Below are 20,130 nucleotides of genomic sequence, written 5' to 3' on the forward strand. Positions count from 1 at the left end.
ACGGAAGATTCTGGAATGGGACTCTGTCCCCGACCCCCCTGTGTCTGCCACAGGCATCTGGCGTGAAAACTGGACCTGGCCTTGCAGCTAAAACAAAAACAAGAATTGAGCAAGAGGAAATTCGGGGTAAAAGTCTTAGATACCTGGTGTAGGTGGTGGGCAAGTGCCTCACTAACACCTGTCCTCCGCCGCCCTACACACCTGGAGGAGACGGAAAATCTGGCCTGGACTCCTCATTCCCAAAACTCTGCCTCTGGACTCCAGGGCCCCGCCCCTCAGCGTTGCGCAAACTCAGTCGCTGCCTCGTTCAGTCCCTTCCTCCTCCCCTCCTGCGGCTGTCAAAATCCGGACTCGACTTCCTCAAGGCCCCGGGCTCAGCTCTGCGCATGCGGGTGGCTCTCTGGCTCGCTCACACGTGCTGACGGCCCGCCTCGGCGCCTGCGCGCTAGCCTCCCGGTGTCCGTGCCCTTAGGACGCCTAATTGCCTTAGCTCGGCTGTGGACGCTAGCGGGTTCGTGCTGGGTGGCCTGTGCGCACGCCTTGCGAGCTGACGGCGCCATGAGTCTGACTTCCAATTCCAGCATACGAGGTGAGGTGGGGCCTGGGAGAGGGTGAGGTTGGCGCCTTGCGCGCAGCACTTGCAGCGCCCGCAGCTCCTCTGTGTGGTTTGCGCTGCCCTGCGCACCCGCGTGTCCAGTAACCTTGAGGTGCCGAAGGACAAGCGCTTTGCCGGGCCGCGGGCTCTGAGGGGGCGAGGTCGGGTTACGGGATGATGGTGTCACCGTGCCTAAGTGGCGTGGGACCGTGCAGCCATCTGCTTTTCCTGCTAACTATCCAAATCCCAAAACCTAATAACCCCGCTGCTGGCTTTTCCTGATGTCCCCTGGCTCGCTTCTCTATCCTTCGATCGCAGGGCCTGTTGGGGGAAAGTGTTCTCCCTTCTCACGTTTCTATCAACATGTAACGAGAAAGTCGGTTCCTGCAATCCTGAAGCGGTGCATGACTAATCACATATTAGTTTTGCAGATTTTTTTTTTTTTAAAGGGAAGAAACCCAATCCGAGGTCCCCAGTTTTCCCTGTTTTTTATTATGCCGCTGGCATGCGGCGCTCCGTGGCGGTAGTCCATGAGAGAGCACTGAAAACCGGGTTCGTTGCGCCCTCAGTTTTTTCAGCCTTCCTTGGATAGCTTTTGGAAGCAGTACTTCGCAGAAGAACCACTTACAGCTAAAAGAACATATAGAATTTGTTGAGTGTGGAGTTTCACTTTATAACAATCCTTGGTGATGCTGTAATTGTTAAAATATTACTGTCTCCTAGCTACGTGATAGGTGTAATCTCTCTGCCCACTCATAAAATGCCACTCCCCGGGGTTGGTTACCTGTAAGTCTAGTTGAGTGTAGGTAAAGAGGTTATCTACAGGTTAAAATTAACTCACTGATTCATTCAGTCAATACTGAACGTCTGTCATACCAGGATCTGTAAAAACCTCCCTACTAACTTGAGCCCTAATTTGTTAGTACAGAGGTAGATTCCATAAATGAGAGAGTTCCACTTCCGTTGACAAAATTTACCTGGCAGTGTGAGGGTGATAATCCATGACATTTATAAGTTGCTAATGATAAACAGGTAATTCTTTGCAAAAATTACTTCAAAGTAAATTCATCTTAAGACTTTTACATAGAGTTATGCCTTGGTACATTTCAAATAGGGAGTGATTTATGTGTGTGATTTTGTGACTTGCACCACTGATATTTTTATAAGAAAACGGTTTGCTCATGTGTGGGATGGGCTGAAAGACTCCAAAGTCTGTTTTTGTTTAAAATGTGGGGTCATGTCGTATAAGTAGGCACAAAATTCTGTTTAGGTAGCATACTATTGAAATGTGAAGTAGAACTTCACATCACTGTCTAGAGACATATCTTTGTTGTAATCAAGATGAGTTTCTTGTTTTTTAAGTGTAACCATAAGGGAATTCAGAGGTGATTTTCCCATTAGTGTGCCACTCCAAGGAATAGGAAATTGATGAAGCAGATTATGAGCTTGTTGTTTATTTCACTAAAAAGCATAAAGGTTCTGAGGCCTCTATGGGTAGCCCCAAACCCCTGTAAATGTCTTCTACCCACACATATCTAGTCAAATACTAGGGAAGGCGGAGACAGAGAATGTCTTGGGAATCTGTTAATGCTTAGGTCTCATAAAAGTTTGATGCTGCTGGTTGTTTTTAAAAATTCCTATGGGTCGAACATCAATTTAGATCTTCTAATTAGGGGGAGGGTGATCATATCTTAACTAAATTAATTCATCATTATAAAGAACTTAGAATGGTACAAAACAGTGGTAATCACTATATCCATATATGTCAAATAAAAAGTTAGAAGTACAAATATGTGCGTAGATTCTTGTTTATATTCAGAAAACAGTGAGTGAGTTATAAATAAAAAGTAATGGTCTTCAGCCGAAAGTCACTCATAATTTGCCATCTCCTTTCAAAAAAAAAAAAAAACTAACTAAACCATATACTTTTAAAGGACTTCGTTAACCTGTCTTCCTTTCAAGTCACTTTTTTCATGCTTTGCTTTACCCTCAAGTTCCAAAATGGAGACTTAGCTGTCCACCTTGTGCTTTGTTACCCATCCCATACCCTGATTTTTCTAATACAGGAGCCAAAACTGCATCTCGGAAATTCTTACTCTCTGACTTTTCTAACTTTGTGTATTTTATTGAAATGAATTCTTAATTTTCCAATTCATTTCATCTCAACATAGGAAAACGCTGTCTTGGTATCCACAAATTCATTTAGTTATTTAAAGTAACTGTTAGCTGTTCAAAGCAAGGCTGAGGGCCATTTGGATATTTATAACATCATTCGTGGGCCATACAGGCTAACCAGCTTGAAAATTAGCCTTTTATAGATTTATTGAATTTTGAGTCCCACCTGCAGCTATCTTAGCAGGGCCTAGCCACACTTGTAAAGGGTTCATTTTTTGCCTAAGAAGGAATATGCAGATCGTATTTCCAAAAAAAGAGCTCCTATAGGTTATGAACAATAAATAAATGATGGGAGGGTGGGATTTGGAAGCAGAGATTAAACAAGATTGGCCATTAGGTGATACTTATTGGAACTGAGAGAGTTAAATGGGGATTCATTGCAGTGTTCCCTATGTGTAACCCAGATGTTGCATATAATAAAGTTTTTTTCCATTCTTAGGAAGTAAATTCCATACTTTGAAACAGTAAATTAAGAAGGCGACAAAGATAGGTCATTTTGTGTAAAAGCATTGCAGCGGTAGTTGGACAGATGGAACTGCAAATTCAAATGAATCAATTATTTCTTTGAACTCTTGAATGCTGCGTGTATGCCAGACACAACCTAGCAATGTATGGTAGCAACAACGACATGAAAAGATTGCCAAGCCCAGCTTACAGTCTGCCAGATCTAAGGGAAGGTTTTGTTTGTTTGTTTGTTTTGACAGAGTTAGACAGTGAGAGAGAGACAGAAAGGTCTTCCCTCCGTTGGTTCACCCCTCAAATGGCCGCTACCGCCGGCACTGCACTGATCCAAAGCCAGGAGCCAAGTGCCTTCTCCTGGTCTCCCATGTGGGTGCAGGGGCCCAAGCACCTGGGCCCTCCTCCACACCTGGGCCACAGCAGAGAGCTGGACTGGAAGAGGAGCAACCGGGACTAGAACCCGGCGCCCATATGGGATGCCGGCGCTGCAGGCGCAGTGTTAACCAAGTGAGCCTCAGCACTGGCCCAGGGAAGGGTTTAAACAGAGCTCCCCTCCCCCTCTCCCGATAGAAGAGGCTCTTTTTTTTTTTTTTTTTTTTTTTTTTGACAGAGTGGATAGTGAGAGAGAGAAAGGTCTTCCTTTTTGCCATTGGTTCACCCTCCAATGGCCGCTGCAGACGGCGCATCTCGCTGATCCGAAGCCAGGAGCCAGGTGCTTCTCCTGGTCTCCCATGAGGGTGCAGGGCCCAAGGACTTGGGCCATCCTCCACTGCCTTCCTGGGCCATAGCAGAGAGCTGGCCTGGAAGAGGGGCAACCGGGATAGAATCCGGCGCCCCAACCGGGACTAGAACCCAGTGTGCCGGCGCCGCAAGGCGGAGGATTAGCCTGTTAAGCCACGGCGCCTGCCAGGAACATTCTGATTCTATGACAGTTGACAGTGGGCAGTGGTGAGCAGTTTGGGACAGACAAGGAGCCAAAAGAAAAGAATCGAGGTACGGTTTCTATCTAAATTAGAGCAAAATAATCCTCACAGTAAAGAAAATTAGGGAATGGGCCATAAAGAAAAGATGTGGGGCTTAGGAGCAAATCCATGCTCTGAATAATTTTAAGAGTTTAATAGACCTAGGAAAGAGTAAGAAAAGGAGACTGACTTTGAATTGTTACCTTTATCTGTATTACTGTTCTTTACTGGTATTTGTTTAGATAGAAAGCATTGTTAAATGATGTTGGGTAAGGTAGGGATTGATCTAACTGTAGCAATCTCTATACCTTGAGAAATGTCTGTGGGAGAGGAAAGTGAGGATAAACCAGAAGAGCTAAAAATCATGCTCAAGACTCTTCTAGACCTGAGTTCTAAGCCATTGTCTGAAAGGTGCCAACTGAAATTATCTTCAAGACTTGGCTCTTCCTAAAGTCCCATTGTTAACGCAGTTGTGACTGCTCCTAATAGGCATTTCTCCCTACTAAGGACTTAAAGCTCCTTGAGTTTTATTACTTGTGTTTCTTTACTTTTCCAGGTTTTCGGTTCTTTGTCTATTCTAATTATTGACTTTTGATTCTGTCAGTTGTTTTTGCCTGCCTTAGTTGGTATGGTTTCCATTTGCTTCTTTTCCCTATATAGTTAGCAGTGGTATCTGCAACTTTTTTGTCAGAAAAGACTAATTTGGGCTGCAGCAATGATAAAATAGCAACTTTTGTTTTCTTTACTTCTGTGAACTCTTAAATTTGTCCCTAATGAGATTAGAGAATTAGGATTCGGGGGAAAGGACAAAAAATAAATGGAGATTCTTTTCTTTTCTCTGTGAGTCTAAAAACATTCATTTAGAACAAATACGAAGCCATTTTTTCTAGCACACGTAAGGTACTATGACATTTACAGAGGACGATAAATGACCCTTGCTAAGGTAGCCCAACAGTGCACATTTTGATGTGAGGCAAGCCCCTCTTGGGTAATACCTACAGGAAGCTTCCGGTTCTCCCAGTGGTGCCACTGGTGTTGCCTCTTTTCTCTGCCAGTTATTCTGTCACCTCTATCATTGTCAAAAAACCCAGGGGAAGTAAACAATTTTTTTAAGTTATTGAGTGGGGGCCTGGAGTTATGGCACAGTGAGTTAAGCCATTGCCTGAAGCACTGGCATCCCATTTGAGTGCTGGTTTGAGTCCTGGCTGCTCCACTTCCCATCTAGCTCTTCCCCAGTGTGTCTGGGAAAGCAGCAAAGGATGGCTCAAGTGCTTGGCTCCTGCCACCCACAAGGGAGACCCGAATACTCTGGCTTAGGTCTGGCCCAGCCCAGGCCTTTGCAGCCCTTTGGGGAGTAAGCTAGCAAATGGAACATATCTTTCTCTGTCTGTTTCTCCCTCTCTGTCATTCTGCCTTTCAACTAAATTTAAAAAAAAAAAAAAAAAAAAGTTACCAAATGGATTCAGTTGGTAATATGAGAAAATTTTTATGAGTAGAATTTTTTAATGAGCAGGAGAGATTCTTTTGACATATTATGATTTTCAGATAGAAACTCCTGTAGAATTCTCTTTATATCAGGAAAATACTAGCAAATTATAATTGTTCCTTGAATCTCAGGACTTTTAGCAATACGGAGTCACCATTAAAACAAATATGTTAGTGAGTACTTCATAATTCACCTAAAAACTAAGGTATTACTAAGATCAAACTGTATTTAGGGAGTTGTGTTATTTTGGTCTTTTAAATTTGTACTAAAGACAGTATTCAACAAACACTGAGTATATACTATGCAAAGCAATGTTTAGCCCATTTGGTTATAGGTACATTAGCTACTTAAAGTTTTTTTCCATTAGCTAAGAAGTGGATTGCTATAGCATCTGATGTAGGGAATATTGTCTTAAGAAAGTTCCATAGTAAATAATAAATCAGAAAGGGAGATCTTGAATCAAGCTAGAAATCACAACACAGTGGCGGCCCTACTTGGAATTGCCATAAAGTAATGCCATGAAGCGATATTAAAATTCAAGACAAATCTACGCAACATGTGTATTAAAAAAAAAAAAAATCCTTCCAGGAGGCCAAAGGTTTGAGACTGTCAAATAAATTAACTTGCTTTCTCAGTCATGCGGCACTCAAACACAAAAATTTTAGTTAATGTTTATTTTAGGGGACTATAGCAAGGGGGAATGCAAATGTGCTGGGAAGGAAAACAGCCTGAAGTGCCTTGTAAAGAAAAATATTACTGTAATTGAAATTGAAAATAGAATCCAGGGTACATGGTAATTAGAAACATTTGATAAAAGCTAAATTATTAAAACTACACAAGAGAGGACCAAGATAAAAAGAACTGAATGTGAGAATGATTGCTCCTTTCCATTAGTGTTTTGTAAGATTGAGCTTCAGTTCTGGGTAATGATCACATTAGTGAAATAAGAAATTTGATTCAGTAGTGCAACTAAGCCATAAAGTTAATAATTCATCATATGTTTCTATCCCATATTGGAACATGGGGTTTTTGTACTTATCTGTCTAGGCCTTTGTTTGATAGTCTGGGAACTTATTTTTAAAAAAACTGAAGGTCTGACTCAGGAAGTGCTGGGAAGCAGTCCAGTGTGTTTATTCTGACCCCTCTTCAACTTCTTCCTGCAGCCCACTCCATGCTGAGAATAGACAACTCTTCTCTGAGGCTGAGACTAACCAGATTATGCAGAGCTTTCTTCTCTCCATCCTTGCCTGGAGCTGGGGTAGTTGTTAAGCACTTGGGTTTCTAAGGATCCCTTGAAAAGCTACACAAAATAAATGGCCTGTTAGTCCAACAAGTATTTTTATTATTATTATTATTATTATTATTAGAAGTAGAATAGTGTTATTAAATTTAAGAAGAGGTTTGTAGGGGATTCAAATAATCATCCACTTGTGGAGAATAGAAATTTAGAACTTATTGACTGAGATTATAACTACAATATATAAAGCATGTTTTCTACAAAATATAAGATTAATGTATTTTGATTTTTATTGTACTAATAGAAAGTGCTTTGATGTTTTACAAAAAAAGATTTTTTAATGGCGTTAGAAACTAGAATCTTTTTAAATGTTTTGCTCTAAGGGTGGTTTTATTTGTCCTTTTTTGTTGTTTCTTCAGATACAAATTCTGTTTGTAGTTATACTCTTTGCAGTGGTTGCAATTTAGTTTTGGTAAATTAACTCCTTTAAAAATAACCCCAGGGGGTCATGTTTGTTAACATAATCACCTCTTGATTTGTCTTTAATTTGTAATCTGAGTTCTTAGGTTTTATATTTTTAAGGATGTATTTATTTATTTACTAAATTTGAAGGGCAGAGGGAGAGGGATGGACGGTTGAGGGGAAGACATCTTCCATCTGCTGGTTCCATCTGCTGCCCCAATGGTTGAGGCTGGGCCAGGCTGAAGCCGTTAGCCTGCAACTCCATGCTGGTCTCCCTTGTGAGTGGCAGACTCCTAAGTACTTGGGCCACCTTCTGATACTTTCCCAGGCACATTAGCAGGGAGCTGGATGGGAAGCAGAGCAGCCAAGACTCAAGCTAGTGCTCTGATAAGGGACCCTGGCATTGCAAGTAGAGGCTTAACTTAAAGCACAACAACTCTGGATCCTATGTTTCATATTTTTAAAAAACTAGCTACCTGAAGTTACATACAGAATTTGAAATCTATTTATCAACACTTTTTCAAAGTCTAGGCCTTGTTTTTCCTTCTCTATCAGTCAAATATTTTTTGTTCTTGTTTTTGTTTTTTTTTTAAGTTTTCCTCTTCTATCTTGTTTTGCTGCCATCACTGGATAGAATACATACAGTCCCTCAGTGAGGGCTGGGGAAGCTTTTAACAATGGATATTACACAGTGGTTCTAGACATTTTGAAAATTCTGTGAGAGTTGGGTTGCTTAATACTGAAAAATTAGGTTTTATGATCATTCATATTAGTTCATCTGTGTATATTTTGGTTTTGATCATTATTCCTGCTTTCCCTCCCTCTAGTTGAATGGATAGCAGCAGTTACCTTTGCTGCTGGGACAGCTGTACTTGGTTATCTCGCTTACAAAAGATTTTATGTTAAAGATCATCGCAGCAAAGCCATGGTAAACCTTCACATCCAGAAGGACAACCCCAAGGTAGTACATGCTTTTGACATGGAAGATTTGGGAGATAAAGCCGTGTACTGCCGATGCTGGAGGTCCAAAAAGGTGAGGAAAGCCAGTCCTTCTTACAAGTGTCATTTCAATGTCACGTTCTTTTTAAACTATAAAGCTTGTCACCAGATACTTTAGAAATAGACATCTCTCTTTTTTGTCCTTGCCTTCTTTCTTCATGGATTCTATTCTTCTGTTTTTTATCCACTTTCAAGGGATGTGTTTACTAAAATATATAACCACTCTGCAATAAAACTGTGTTACCTACCCTCTTCTAGTTCAAGTGTGTTTAGCCATATTCTTGGCCAAATGAGAGAAAATCCCCTTTAATTTACTCTTGGGATTTCCTCCACCATAGTAGATCTTAGCTTCTATTACCCAGGGGAAAAAATGCATAGCCTAAACACAAAGGGAAACAAAAGTCAGTTCTTTTTTGTGAGCTTTCAGGCTTTGGATACTAAGACAAGTTTTTGAAATTTTCAAAAGAAAGTTTTTAAAAATCGCCCTTGAGAATTTCTTATATGGTAAATATCTTAAACCTTTCAGCTGCAGCTCCTGTAGTTAAATGTCTAACAACAGAGCATTCTTAAATACTGTATTTCTTTTAAGAAAATTTCATTTTATTAAGTTCCTTGTGGAAGTATAATATTTGATATCTATAGGTTTTAAACAAGATGGCAGCTAGTGATCAATAGAGGGTAAAATCCTCTCCCAAGGTCATTTTGAAAAGATTTGTACACTGAATGACTTCAAGATTTCTGGTGAATTGTGAGAAATTTGGCATAAACACTGTACATACTACCATATTAGCATTCAAATAAAATGTGGTTTTATTTCTTTATTTATTTATTTGAGAGTCAGACTTACACAGAGAGAGGAGAGGCAGAGAGAAAGAGAGGTCTTCCATCCGATGGTTGGCCACAACGGCTAGAGCTGCACCGATCCGAAGCCAGGAGCTTCTTCCATGTCTCCCACACGGGTGCAGGAGCCCAAGGACTTAGACCATCTTCTGCTGCTTTCACAGGCCACAGCAGAGAGGTGGATGGGAAGTGGAGCAGCCGGGTCTTGAACCGGCGCCCATATGGGATGCCGGCGCCTCAGGCCAGGGTGTTAATCCGCTGCACCACAGTGCCAGCCCCAAAATGTGTTTTACACAGACACTAGAAGAATCCTCCCAAACAAACCAATAAAAATGATACATTGATTTCTCTTTTTTTTTTTTTTTTTTTTTTTAGGGTTTATTTTATTTGAAAGGCAGAGTGAAAGAATGGGAAGGGGAGAGACAGAAAGAAATCTTCCATCCGTCATTCAGTCCCCAAATGGCTGCGATCGTTGGGTCTGCACCAGGCCAAAGCTAGGAGCTAGTAACTCTATCTGGGTCTCCTGGGTGCAGGAGTTCAAATGCTTGGACCGTCTTCTGCTGCCTTCCCAGGTGCACCAGTGGAGAGCTGGGTCAGAAGAGAAGCAATCAAAGACAGCAACTTAACCTGTTGCACCACAACACTGGCCCTGATGTATCTATTCGTGAAGCATGTTATGTTGGGGACCTCTTCCCACAGTGGACACCATTTTCACAAATCCCATATCACAAATAATGGAAGAAGGCCAGCATTGTGGCATAGCAAGTTAAGCCACCACCTGGGTCACTGGCATCCCATCTGGGTTCCCATTGAGACCCAGCTGCTCCACTTCCAATCCAGCTCCCTGCTAATGCACCTAGGAAAGCAGAGAAAGATGGCCCAAGTGCTTGAGCTCCTGGCTTTGACCTGTCACAGCCATTGTGGCCATTTGACTAGTAAACCAGCAGGTAGAAGATCTCTCTATTCTCACTCTCTCTTTCTAACTCTGTCTTTTCAAATTAATAAAAAATAAATCCTTTAAAAAAAAAAGAAGCCACATATGAGATGTAGGAAATTATATTTCACTGATGCCTTTCTCCTGATATGATTGATATTATACAATTCAGTGAAATACTGCTTTACTTATGTCATTATGTTCAAAAACTGCTTGATAAATATGTAGAATATGAACCAAAAAATAATAGGCCCATTACAACAAATTGTACATGAAGACAAGCCCTGTTTGTTTGGCATAGTATTGTCACTAAATATCCTTGTTTTTGCTGCAAAATAACCTGTCAGTAATGTTCTATAGACTATACTTGGTCTGTTCTTAAAAACAGTATGCCTAAACTGAATGGGCTCCATTCTCTTGTTGCTCACTAAAACACAGGAAGTAATGCATGTAGAAATTGTCAAAGTTGTAATAGTTCTTTAGTCAGTGATCTTAAATATTAAATAATTTATTTACTGTCTATTATATATACAAGTACATGCATGAGAAAAGTTAAATAGTAAAATATCAGGTATCATAGATACATATAGTAGAGGTAGCACAAGTATTTCAGATAAAAGGAAGCGCTTACTCTGGTCTAGAATTTTCCAGGAAAGCATAGTCATGTTCTTTGGAAGTTAACTTGCCCTTGGAAAGATTGATTGTATTTGAATAAACTAAGTACATGGAACTCTTTCAAACTCTGAGGGAATGGACCTGTAAGAGCAAAGGTAGGATGGATGATGCATCCATTGCACTCCCCACAAGCATCCTTATACCTCCTCTGCCCCCAGAATAACTCTAAATTGAGTAGAGACTTGAGTTTCAACAGGAAGAGTTTGTGCCTCCAGATGTGGGGGGAGCTCCATTCAGGGATTTCAGATATAAAGTTGTGATACTTGAAATGCTAGCTGGAAATGGAGAAAAGTAAACAGATAGATGAATCTTTTGAGGGTAGGATTAGCCCGATATAATGCTTTTTGTGTGGAAGGTGGGAGAAACGTCACTGAAGGGTCCAGAGCATTCTAGAAGAGGGTGATGTTGCAAACAGAAATAAGGAATTCAGGTTGATGGGCTAATTTTCCAGGTCAGTGATAAGGATTTCAATTTCACACAGTGAATTTGAGGCAACAGTTGAATGGAAAATACACAGATGACAATCTGAAATGTGGGAGTAAGGCTGGGGCATCGGGGTTAAAGATAGAGATCAACAAAACTGATGAGTCAAGTGTAGGAATGCAACTGATCCTTGATACAGATAGAAACTGAGGGCTAAGTATAAAATCTTAGAGCATTTTCTACATTCTGAAAAAGAGCGAGAGCCAATTAAGGCAATGGAATGAACTAGAACTAAACTAAAATGTGGCTTTGAAGTGCAAAGGACAGAATTCCCAAAGATTTGGTACTGAACATCAGCTTATGCAAAGACAACCAGCTAAATAGACTATTACAGTAAGACTGTTGGCTTAAGCAACTAGGCAATTGACTGGTGTCATTTCAAAGAATAATTAGTATAAAGGCTACATCCAAGAGGATTAAGAAATGCTAGAATTTCAGTATATTTAACAGTGAATAGAAAGGAAAATAAGGTAACTGCTTGAGTAAACTCTAAAACTTGGCTTTGAGCTGAAGTGAAGAGTGTTTGCCCTTTTTTTTTGTTGTTGTTCTTTTTTTTTTGCTGGAGGGTAAAGGATCCAATAAAGTAAATATGGACTTTCATGAACTAAGATCCGAAGTATTTCCAGAAGAATCACAAAATGGACACAATCTAGTCTTTTGCATTTTACAGTTTCTAGTTTCCAGATGGTTACATGAGGGATTGCCAAGAGAAGAAATGCCAGACCAGTCATTTTATTTTCAATGTGTTTTTGTTATTGTTGGCTTATTTTTTGTGCCATTTGGTGATCCTCTTTGCCCAGTTTTGTGTTTTCGCTGCATCTTGGACACTTTTATTCCTGTATAAATCAGTTGAGTTCACTTTGCATATTATTAAAGTTAATGAGTGCTCTTATTCTTCAGACACCTTGGGAAACTCCCCACATTCCTGAGGCTGCAAACCCCAAGTCTCACTCACATGCCATTCACAGAAGACTTGTCAATATCTTTGACAAATTGGCTATGTTGAGTTTATATGCAATAATTTTCCCTCATAGAAACCAGTTGTGTCAAATACCTTTTACCAATCAATAAAATATTGCTGTGATATAAACTGTCATTCAGTTCTAATTCATTTTTCCAAAAAAACTTATTTATTTATTTATTTGAAAGGCAGAGAGAGAGATTGACAGAAGGAGAGGTATGTTCTATCTTCTGGTTCACTGACCAAATATTCACAGCAGCCAGTGCTAGGCCAAACCCAAAGTCAGGAACTAGAAACTCCATCTCTGTCTCCCACATGCATGGCAGGAGCCTAAACACTTGGGCCATCATCTGCTGCCTCTTGGGTACGTTAGCAGGAAGCTGGATCTGAGGCATGGAGTAGTCTGGGAAATGGGCACCACAAAACCTGCTGCCCCACTACACCACCTCTCTAATTCATTTTCTTTTTTTAAAAAAATATTTTACTTATTTGAAAGACAGAATCACAGAGAGAGATAGAGAAAGAGACCTTCCATCCACTGATTCATTCCCCAAATGGTTGCAACAGCCAAAGATAAGCCAACCCGAAGCCAAGGGCCAGGAGCTTCCTCTGGGTCTCCCACATCAGCGCAAGGGCCCAAGGACTTGGGCCATCCTCTGCTGCTTTCCCAGACTCATTAGGGAGCTGAATTGGAAGGGGAGTAGCCGGGATTTGAACTGGTGGGATACTAGTGCTGCAGGCCAGGGCTTTAACCTGCTGCGCCATGGCGCCGGCCCCTCTAATTCATTTTTTTTGTGTGTGTGGCAAAGATTTATTTATTTGAAAGGCAGAGGCAGAGAGAGAGAGAGAGATTTTCCATCTGGTAGTTCACTCCCCAAATGTCCACAACAGCTGGAACTAGGCCAGTCTGAAGCCAGCAGCCAGGAGCTTCTTCAGTATCTCGCACATGGGTGCAGGGGCCCAAGGACTTGGGCTATCTTCCACAGCTTCCCCAGGCCATAGCAGAGAGCTGGATCGGAAGTGGAGTGTCTGGGACTTGAACAGGCACCCATAAGGGATGCGCAGTGGCTTTACCAGCTATGCCACAGCTCCAGCCCCTTTAATTCATTCTTAAGCTAGTCACTAGTGACCTATTGTGTGTCTCTAAAATTATAAGTAGGTTTGCCAACTGAAATGAATCAGATATTTTTGTAATGTGCGCAGATTACATTTTCTCCTTTCCTCTTACCAGGATTGGTAACTGGCCTATTTCCCTAGTATTTCACAAAGGACTACTGCTATTTGAAGTGAGAATGCAAGGAGCCAATAGAGAGGAAATGATTAAAGTGACTTAAGGGAAAGGTATTGTTTGAGACATTGTTATCTTGTAAGAGAGTAGAAGGAAATGACAAAGCAAAGATGTGAAACAGCTTTAAAAAGTAAGAGTCTTAGTTTCCAGTCAAAAAGATTAAAGAACTTTGATGTAAAAGGGAAGAGTGTGCATCCTAGTCTTGCTGGACTTCTCATTCCCCCAGCCCTCACCTCGAGTGAGTTACATCATTAGGAAGCCAGGGAGGGGTTGACCAAGGACAGCAAGAGACTGCAGACTAAGAAACAGAGGAACGTTTTGCTGGTGAACCATTTTTTCATTGACAACTTTGAGATTTGAGTTATGATTTTGTTGGTGGTGGTGGTGATGGGTTTGTTTTTCTTTTGGGGGGTGTATGAAACAGAAAACCTTCATCCATTAATAGTTTGGAGGTAGGGTATACTGAATCCATTACATCATAGAAACAATATTTTGAATGTTGGTTAAGTTCCTTGGCCAACACCTACATAAGGACAGTCTTCTAAAAATCTTAGTTTCCCACACAATATGTTTTCATGTTATATCTACTATCTTATATTTTTTTAAAAGTACATGTGATATAAAATCTCATTTTGTTCTCTAAAGTAGTATTTAAGATCTTACTGTTTTAGTTTCCTTCTCAACCAGAGAAAGTATATTTCTCAGAGTAGCTTGTAGTTAAGGAGCCAAATTGGCCCTGGGCAGTTTGGAACACAGAATCAAAAGTCTTATTAAAAGTACAAAGTTTGGAAAAATAAGATAATAATTTTCTTTAAAATTTTTTTTTCAAGTGAAAGCAAGAAGTCAGAGGAGCGTTTTTAAATTTCTTTCTTGAATCACCCTAAAAACAAACAAATTTGAGATGTGGAGCCATTAAAAAGAAACACATTTTGTGTTTATGATAAAATCCCTGATCCTGTTGCTAGTTTTCCAGAGGGAGAAGAAGGATCACTGGTGGTTTTTGTCCTAAACCTTCACTATGGCCTCTTCTCCCCACCCTCCCTTCTCCAGATGTTGCAGGGTGGGCATTTAGCCTAATGGTTAAGACACTGATTCCAGTTTCTTGGAAGTACATTGTCTTTGAGGCATGATAATGGCTCAAGTAATTGGGTCCCTGCCACCCATATAGGAGACTTGGATTGAATTCCAGCTCTTGACTTCCGGGTGACCCAGTCCTGGCTCTTGTGAACATTTGGGAGTAAATCAAATGCTAATACTCTCCCCCCAAAAAATTTTTTTTAAATATTGGCATTTGTAGTTTTCAAGTTAGAGTTAACAAGCAGAATATTTTCTGGACATACCAGAAAATACCAGCCTTAGTATAAGATATTCTTAAGAAATTTATAATCGGGAGGATTGTATATTTATAATCTTAAACTGCTGCCTACAATGCTGGCATCCCATGTCAGGTTGGTTCCAGTCCTGGCTGCTCTGCTTTTGATCCAGCTTCCTGCTAATGTTCTTGGGAAGGCAGTGGAAGATGACCCAAGTAGTTGGGCCCCAGCCATCCACATGGGAGACCCAGATGGAGTTTCAAACTCCTGGGTTTGGCCTACCAGCCCCAATTGTTGGGACTATTTAGGTAATGAACTAACAAATGGAAGATTGATCTCCATCACTCTCCCTTCAAATAAATAAATTACTCATTTGAAAAAACTTTACAGTCCTGCCTTGAAAACACTCATTTTGGCCCTGTTTGGGGAGGGGAAATGTTTTTAGTCCTTTCATTATCTTATAATTGAGATTTCACCAATGAGCAAATATAATATGAAGTTTGGAAGATGATTCTGATTTAAGGTTGTGATTCCTTGGGTTAAGTGGTATAAAAAGTACCATTAAAAGATACCCATTTTTTGGAGCAAAGTTATTTTAATACTTAGTTTACATTTTTAAAGCGCAACAATTATATTTACTTTAAAGGCATGAAAATTTTTTCTTGTTTGCTTTTCAAACATGAAGCAAATAAGCTAACTACAGTATTTAGGTAGAATTAGTTTATTAGGAAAATATATTCCCATTTATATATGGCTTTCTAATGTTTTATAATATTTTCTTTGTATATTTCTATGTTTCTCCTGTTCTTGATTCTATATATTGAAGAAGATAATTTGATTTAAAAAAAAAAAAGTTTCTTACATTTTCAACATGAGATAAAAAAGAAATTAAACGTTTCCATTTTAATGAGTGCTTTGAGGTTTTTTATTTAGAAATATTTCATTTTTCAGAAATATATTTTATAACCTATATAGACAAAACTTTACAGTAAAATGTTTTACTTATGTTATTTGTAAAAAATGAGAGTCTTTACAGTGTAAACTTTTATTCTCACTGTAAAATGATGTTTGTTTATTAAACATGTCACTTTGAAATGCTATATTTTACTATAAGATACAGTTTTCTTCGGTTTTTATAGTCTCTCAGCCATGCTAAGAAAAAAAGGAAAGCTTGTGTTCTTGTTTTTGCTGGAAGAATTTGTTTTTAATATATATTACATACACATTTTACTGACTAAGAAACATAAATAATGTGAGCTTTACCTACATTACTTTTACATTACCATCTGCTGTGAGATAGAATTGTATCTAGAGGGGCTGGCACTGTGGCATAGAAGGTTAGGCCCCCGCCTGCAGTGCCAGCTTCCCATATGGGTGAAGGTTCAAGTCCCAGCTGCTCCACTTCCAATTCCACTCCTCACTGGTGCACCTGGGAAGGCAGTGGAGAATGGCCCAAGTCCTTAGGCCTCTGCCACCTATGTTGGGAACCCAGAGAAAGCTCCTGGCTTTGGCCTAGCCAGTGGATGGAGGATCTCTCTCTCTCTTTCCTTCTCTCTCTGTATCTTTGCCTTTCAAATAAATAAAATATTTTTTAAAAGTTTTATCTAGAAACATGATCCTAAAATTGAAATTGGATGTCTTTACTATCATCCAAATACTATTTTAATCTAACTTCTGCATATCCTAGTTTAAGATTATATACCTTTATTGTCAAGTTTGAGTTACCTAAAATGATACTCCCTTGAGTAGGAGTAGTAAGTTGATTGTTCTATTAAAGGAGAAACCCCTTGTTACTTTGCTTTTTTTCTTTTCTTCCCCTCTTTAATTTGGTTTAAGGAAAGGCAGAGAGAAAGATACAGATTTTCTACCTGCTGGTTCACTTCCTCAATGGCCTGCCAACATCCAGGGCTGAGTTAGGCCAGAGCCAGGACCCTGGAGCTCCATCTGAGTCTCCCATATGGATGGCAGGGACCCGAGTACTTGAGCCTTTATCTGCTGCCTGCTCAGAGAATGCCATTAGCAGAAAACTGGATAGGCGGACAGGAACCCAAGCACCCAGGAATGCAGGAGTCTGCAGTAGTGTCTTAACCTCTGTGTCAAATGTCTAACCCACTCTACTCCTCTAAATAGGCCCCTACAAGGTAACAGCGTACCATTTACTAAACAGTGTAGATATATTCAGAACATGAAAAATAACACAAAAACACAAGGATGTTCTCATCATCATTTCTCATGAAATACAAATAAAAGGTATAAATACAGAAGGAAAGAAAGAAAAAATTTGCTGGTAATTGGACCTTCCAAGTGTGAAGTCCTGAGCAGTCACCTAAAACGTTATATTCTTATTTCTGTCATGTAGCAATAGGAAGGATATACTTGGAAAACCCAGGAGTGTTTGTCTGAAACAAGAGTATTCAGATATGAAATATACCTATTTATAATAATTATGAAAATCTTAACAGAAGATGCCTGAGTTCTAAGTATGAAAACTACAAGAGAAATGAGACTTGGAAAAAAAGTGTCAAGTTTATTTGAAAGAATAAATAAAGCTTAATGAAGTTTAACAAAGAATAATAATGAAGGAAAACAATCCATACCAAATGCTGAAACTTATTTTTTAAGCACAATTACCCCCCTGTAGTAGACTGATCAAAATGGTAACATTATATCTAAAATAGGCACTTCAATATGTGGACTTTATTTTGATAAATTATACAAATAAACAAGCTGAGAAATAATGCCCTCTAATAAAACTGAAGCAACAGGATCTTACAAGAGCATTTTGCAAAGTATGCTCTACAAAATAGTGTGCAGGGGCCGGCGCTGTGGCGAAGTGGGTAAAGCCACTGCCTGCAGTGCCGACATCGCATATGGGCACTGGTTTGAGTCCCGTCTGCTCCACTTCAGATCCAGCTCTCTGCAGTGGCCTGGGAAAGCAGTGGAAGATGGCCCAAGTCCTTGGGTCCCTGCACCCAAGTGGGAGACCAGGAAGAAGCTTCTGGCTCCTGGCTTCTAATCAGCACAGCTCTAGCAGTTGCAGCCAACTGGGGAGTGAACCAGCGGATGGAAGATCTCTCTCTCTGCCTCTCCTTCTCTCTCTATGTAACTCCAACTTTCCAACAAATAAATCTTTAAAAAAAAGTATGCAAATGAGTGGCAATTTATGCTATCATCCAAGAGGGCTCTCTGGTATGATTTTCAAACACAAAATGAAAGCAAATCAGAGTATTTTGTAGGATTCAGCTTCCTTGGTGCAGTCTGGGAAACAACAATTAGAAATTGTTTTGTTCCTTTCTCCCGTGAGACATCAAAATGTCAGTTATATCCAAAATGTGAAATCATGGGAAGGAATGGAAATTTCTGTTTATCACATCCCTAGAAGAAAGAAGTCTTCTTGAATGCCGTTAAAAAAAGGTGTATAAAGGTGGAGAAATTTAGGATATGAAAAAAATTAAAGCAAAATGGAAAAGTTTGGGGGGAAAATTCCTATGAAATAATCAAGATAGTATAACATACAGATTGTTTTTAAATGAATGAACTTGAAATCTTGCAAAATAAATAGGTAGTGGACATTGTTCACTACAAAGGAATGTAACTAGCACAAAACCATGGAGAAAGTTTCCAACATCCATAATCAAATGTCAATGAAATTCAATTAATAGTCTATTACAAGTTGATTTTTTTTCTTCCTACTTAGTTTATATACTTTACATTTTGTTGTATATCTGAATTAATCATCACTCCACACTCTGCCAAGCATCATACTGATTTTGAGACTGGATGTTTCACATTCTCTCTTTTCTCTTCTAGTTCCCGTTCTGTGATGGGTCACACACAAAACACAATGAAGAGACTGGAGACAATGTGGGACCCCTGATCGTCAAGAAAAAGGAAACTTAAATGGACAGTTTAGATACTGTGAACCAACTGGTCATCTTACCTGATTGTTTAATTAGAGTAATTACCACTTCTGTCTGATTCACCTCCCTTGGGTTCTAGATGTGGTATATTGCAAACTGCAGCTTTCACATTCATGGCATTTGCCTTACTTGTTGAAACATCGTGGTGCACATTTGTTTAAACAACAACAACAAAAAAAATGTAAAAACCAACTTCATGGCCTGTGGGTTATTTTGGTCTTGTAAGGATCCGTTTCTTTAAATTTAAAATAATATTAGATTATAGTTGTTATCTTGAGGTTGATGTATTAAATTATTCTCCAAATCATGCATATGCAGATTGTACTCCTAAGTTTCAAAGAAAAATTACCACCTTTTCATAGCACTTCGTTAAGCTAGAAAGTAAATAGGGTATGATTATGCTACATAAACTTAATGCAATCTAGGAAAAACCTGTTATGACCTTGATTTTCTTCTTGTCAGTAGTAATGACATTGAGAAGATACTGCTGCTGTGTTTTCAAAGTTTTCGATCAAAAAATGAACTATTGAGTGTTACTCTGCTTAATTATAACTGTCCAGCTCAATAATAAAAGGGCAGTAACTTCTTGGTATTTATCTTGATGGATATTTCATTGATCAAAGTGGTAATAGATTTGAAGTCATGAAGAATGTCTTACAACATAATGTTCCAAAACTGTAGCCCCAGGAATGGCAAGCACTGGAACCGAGGGCACCAGCAGTTGGAGCACACAGAGTCAGCTGTCTTCAAGGCGAAGCCCACATCCATGACAGAAATAGTACGCACAAGGTTGGATCAAGGGCATGGCAATTTCTCCCACCCTGCCCCTGCCAATGGGTAATCAAGTGCATGGCATACACGAGTAAAGAGGCGTTTAGAGAGGTACACTTTTCAGTTATGTGATCTTTTTTGGAAGGCAAAGATTAGAACACAGTGTTTATATAATAGTCTTCAAGGACTCAGCCCAGAAGCATTGTATTTGTTACTGATTCTAAAAAAAAAAAGAAAGAAAGAAAGAAAGTTGAAGCTAGTAAGGAGCAATAAAAGAAAACAGGAATAGTTGATTTCTGAAGGGTCTTCAAAAAGTTCATGGGAAATACATAGGGAAATCTATGGATGGATTTCCAAACTATTTGCACCAAAATGAACTAACCTTATAATTCCTTTTTTTTTTTTTTTTTTTTTGACAGGCAGAGTGGACAGTGAGAGAGAGAGAGACAGAGAGAAAGGTCTTCCTTTTGCCATTGGTTCACCCTCCAATGGCCATCGCGGCTGGCGCACTGCGGCCGGCACACCGCGCTGATCCGAAAGCAGGAGCCAGGTGCTTCTCCTGGTCTCCTG

At 39.7% G+C, this 20,130-nt stretch overlaps 1 protein-coding gene across 1 annotated transcript; it reads left to right on the forward strand.

Annotated features, from left to right (window-relative positions):
- The first annotated feature begins 428 nt into the window (after window positions 1-428).
- Window positions 429-19,385, forward strand: CISD1 (CDGSH iron sulfur domain 1). Its single transcript, XM_062214343.1, has 3 exons — window positions 429-589; window positions 8,204-8,409; window positions 18,680-19,385. The coding sequence occupies exons 1-3, from the start codon at window positions 559-561 to the stop codon at window positions 18,767-18,769; spliced, it is 327 nt and encodes a 108-aa protein (XP_062070327.1). The 5' UTR covers window positions 429-558; the 3' UTR covers window positions 18,770-19,385.
- Window positions 19,386-20,130: the final 745 nt, after the last annotated feature.

This window comes from Lepus europaeus, chromosome 17, assembly GCF_033115175.1.
Source record: "Lepus europaeus isolate LE1 chromosome 17, mLepTim1.pri, whole genome shotgun sequence".
Lineage (NCBI taxonomy): Eukaryota > Metazoa > Chordata > Mammalia > Lagomorpha > Leporidae > Lepus > Lepus europaeus.

What these genes read in the sequence shown, in the direction of transcription:
- CISD1 (XM_062214343.1), top strand. Translation starts at nt 559, where the DNA reads ATGAGTCTGACTTCCAATTCCAGCATACGAG. An exon ending in TTCCAATTCCAGCATACGAG is followed by an intron (nt 590 to 8,203) that starts GTGAGGTGGGGC and finishes CCCTCCCTCTAG; the next exon opens with TTGAATGGATAGCAGCAGTT. An exon ending in GATGCTGGAGGTCCAAAAAG is followed by an intron (nt 8,410 to 18,679) that starts GTGAGGAAAGCC and finishes TTTCTCTTCTAG; the next exon opens with TTCCCGTTCTGTGATGGGTC.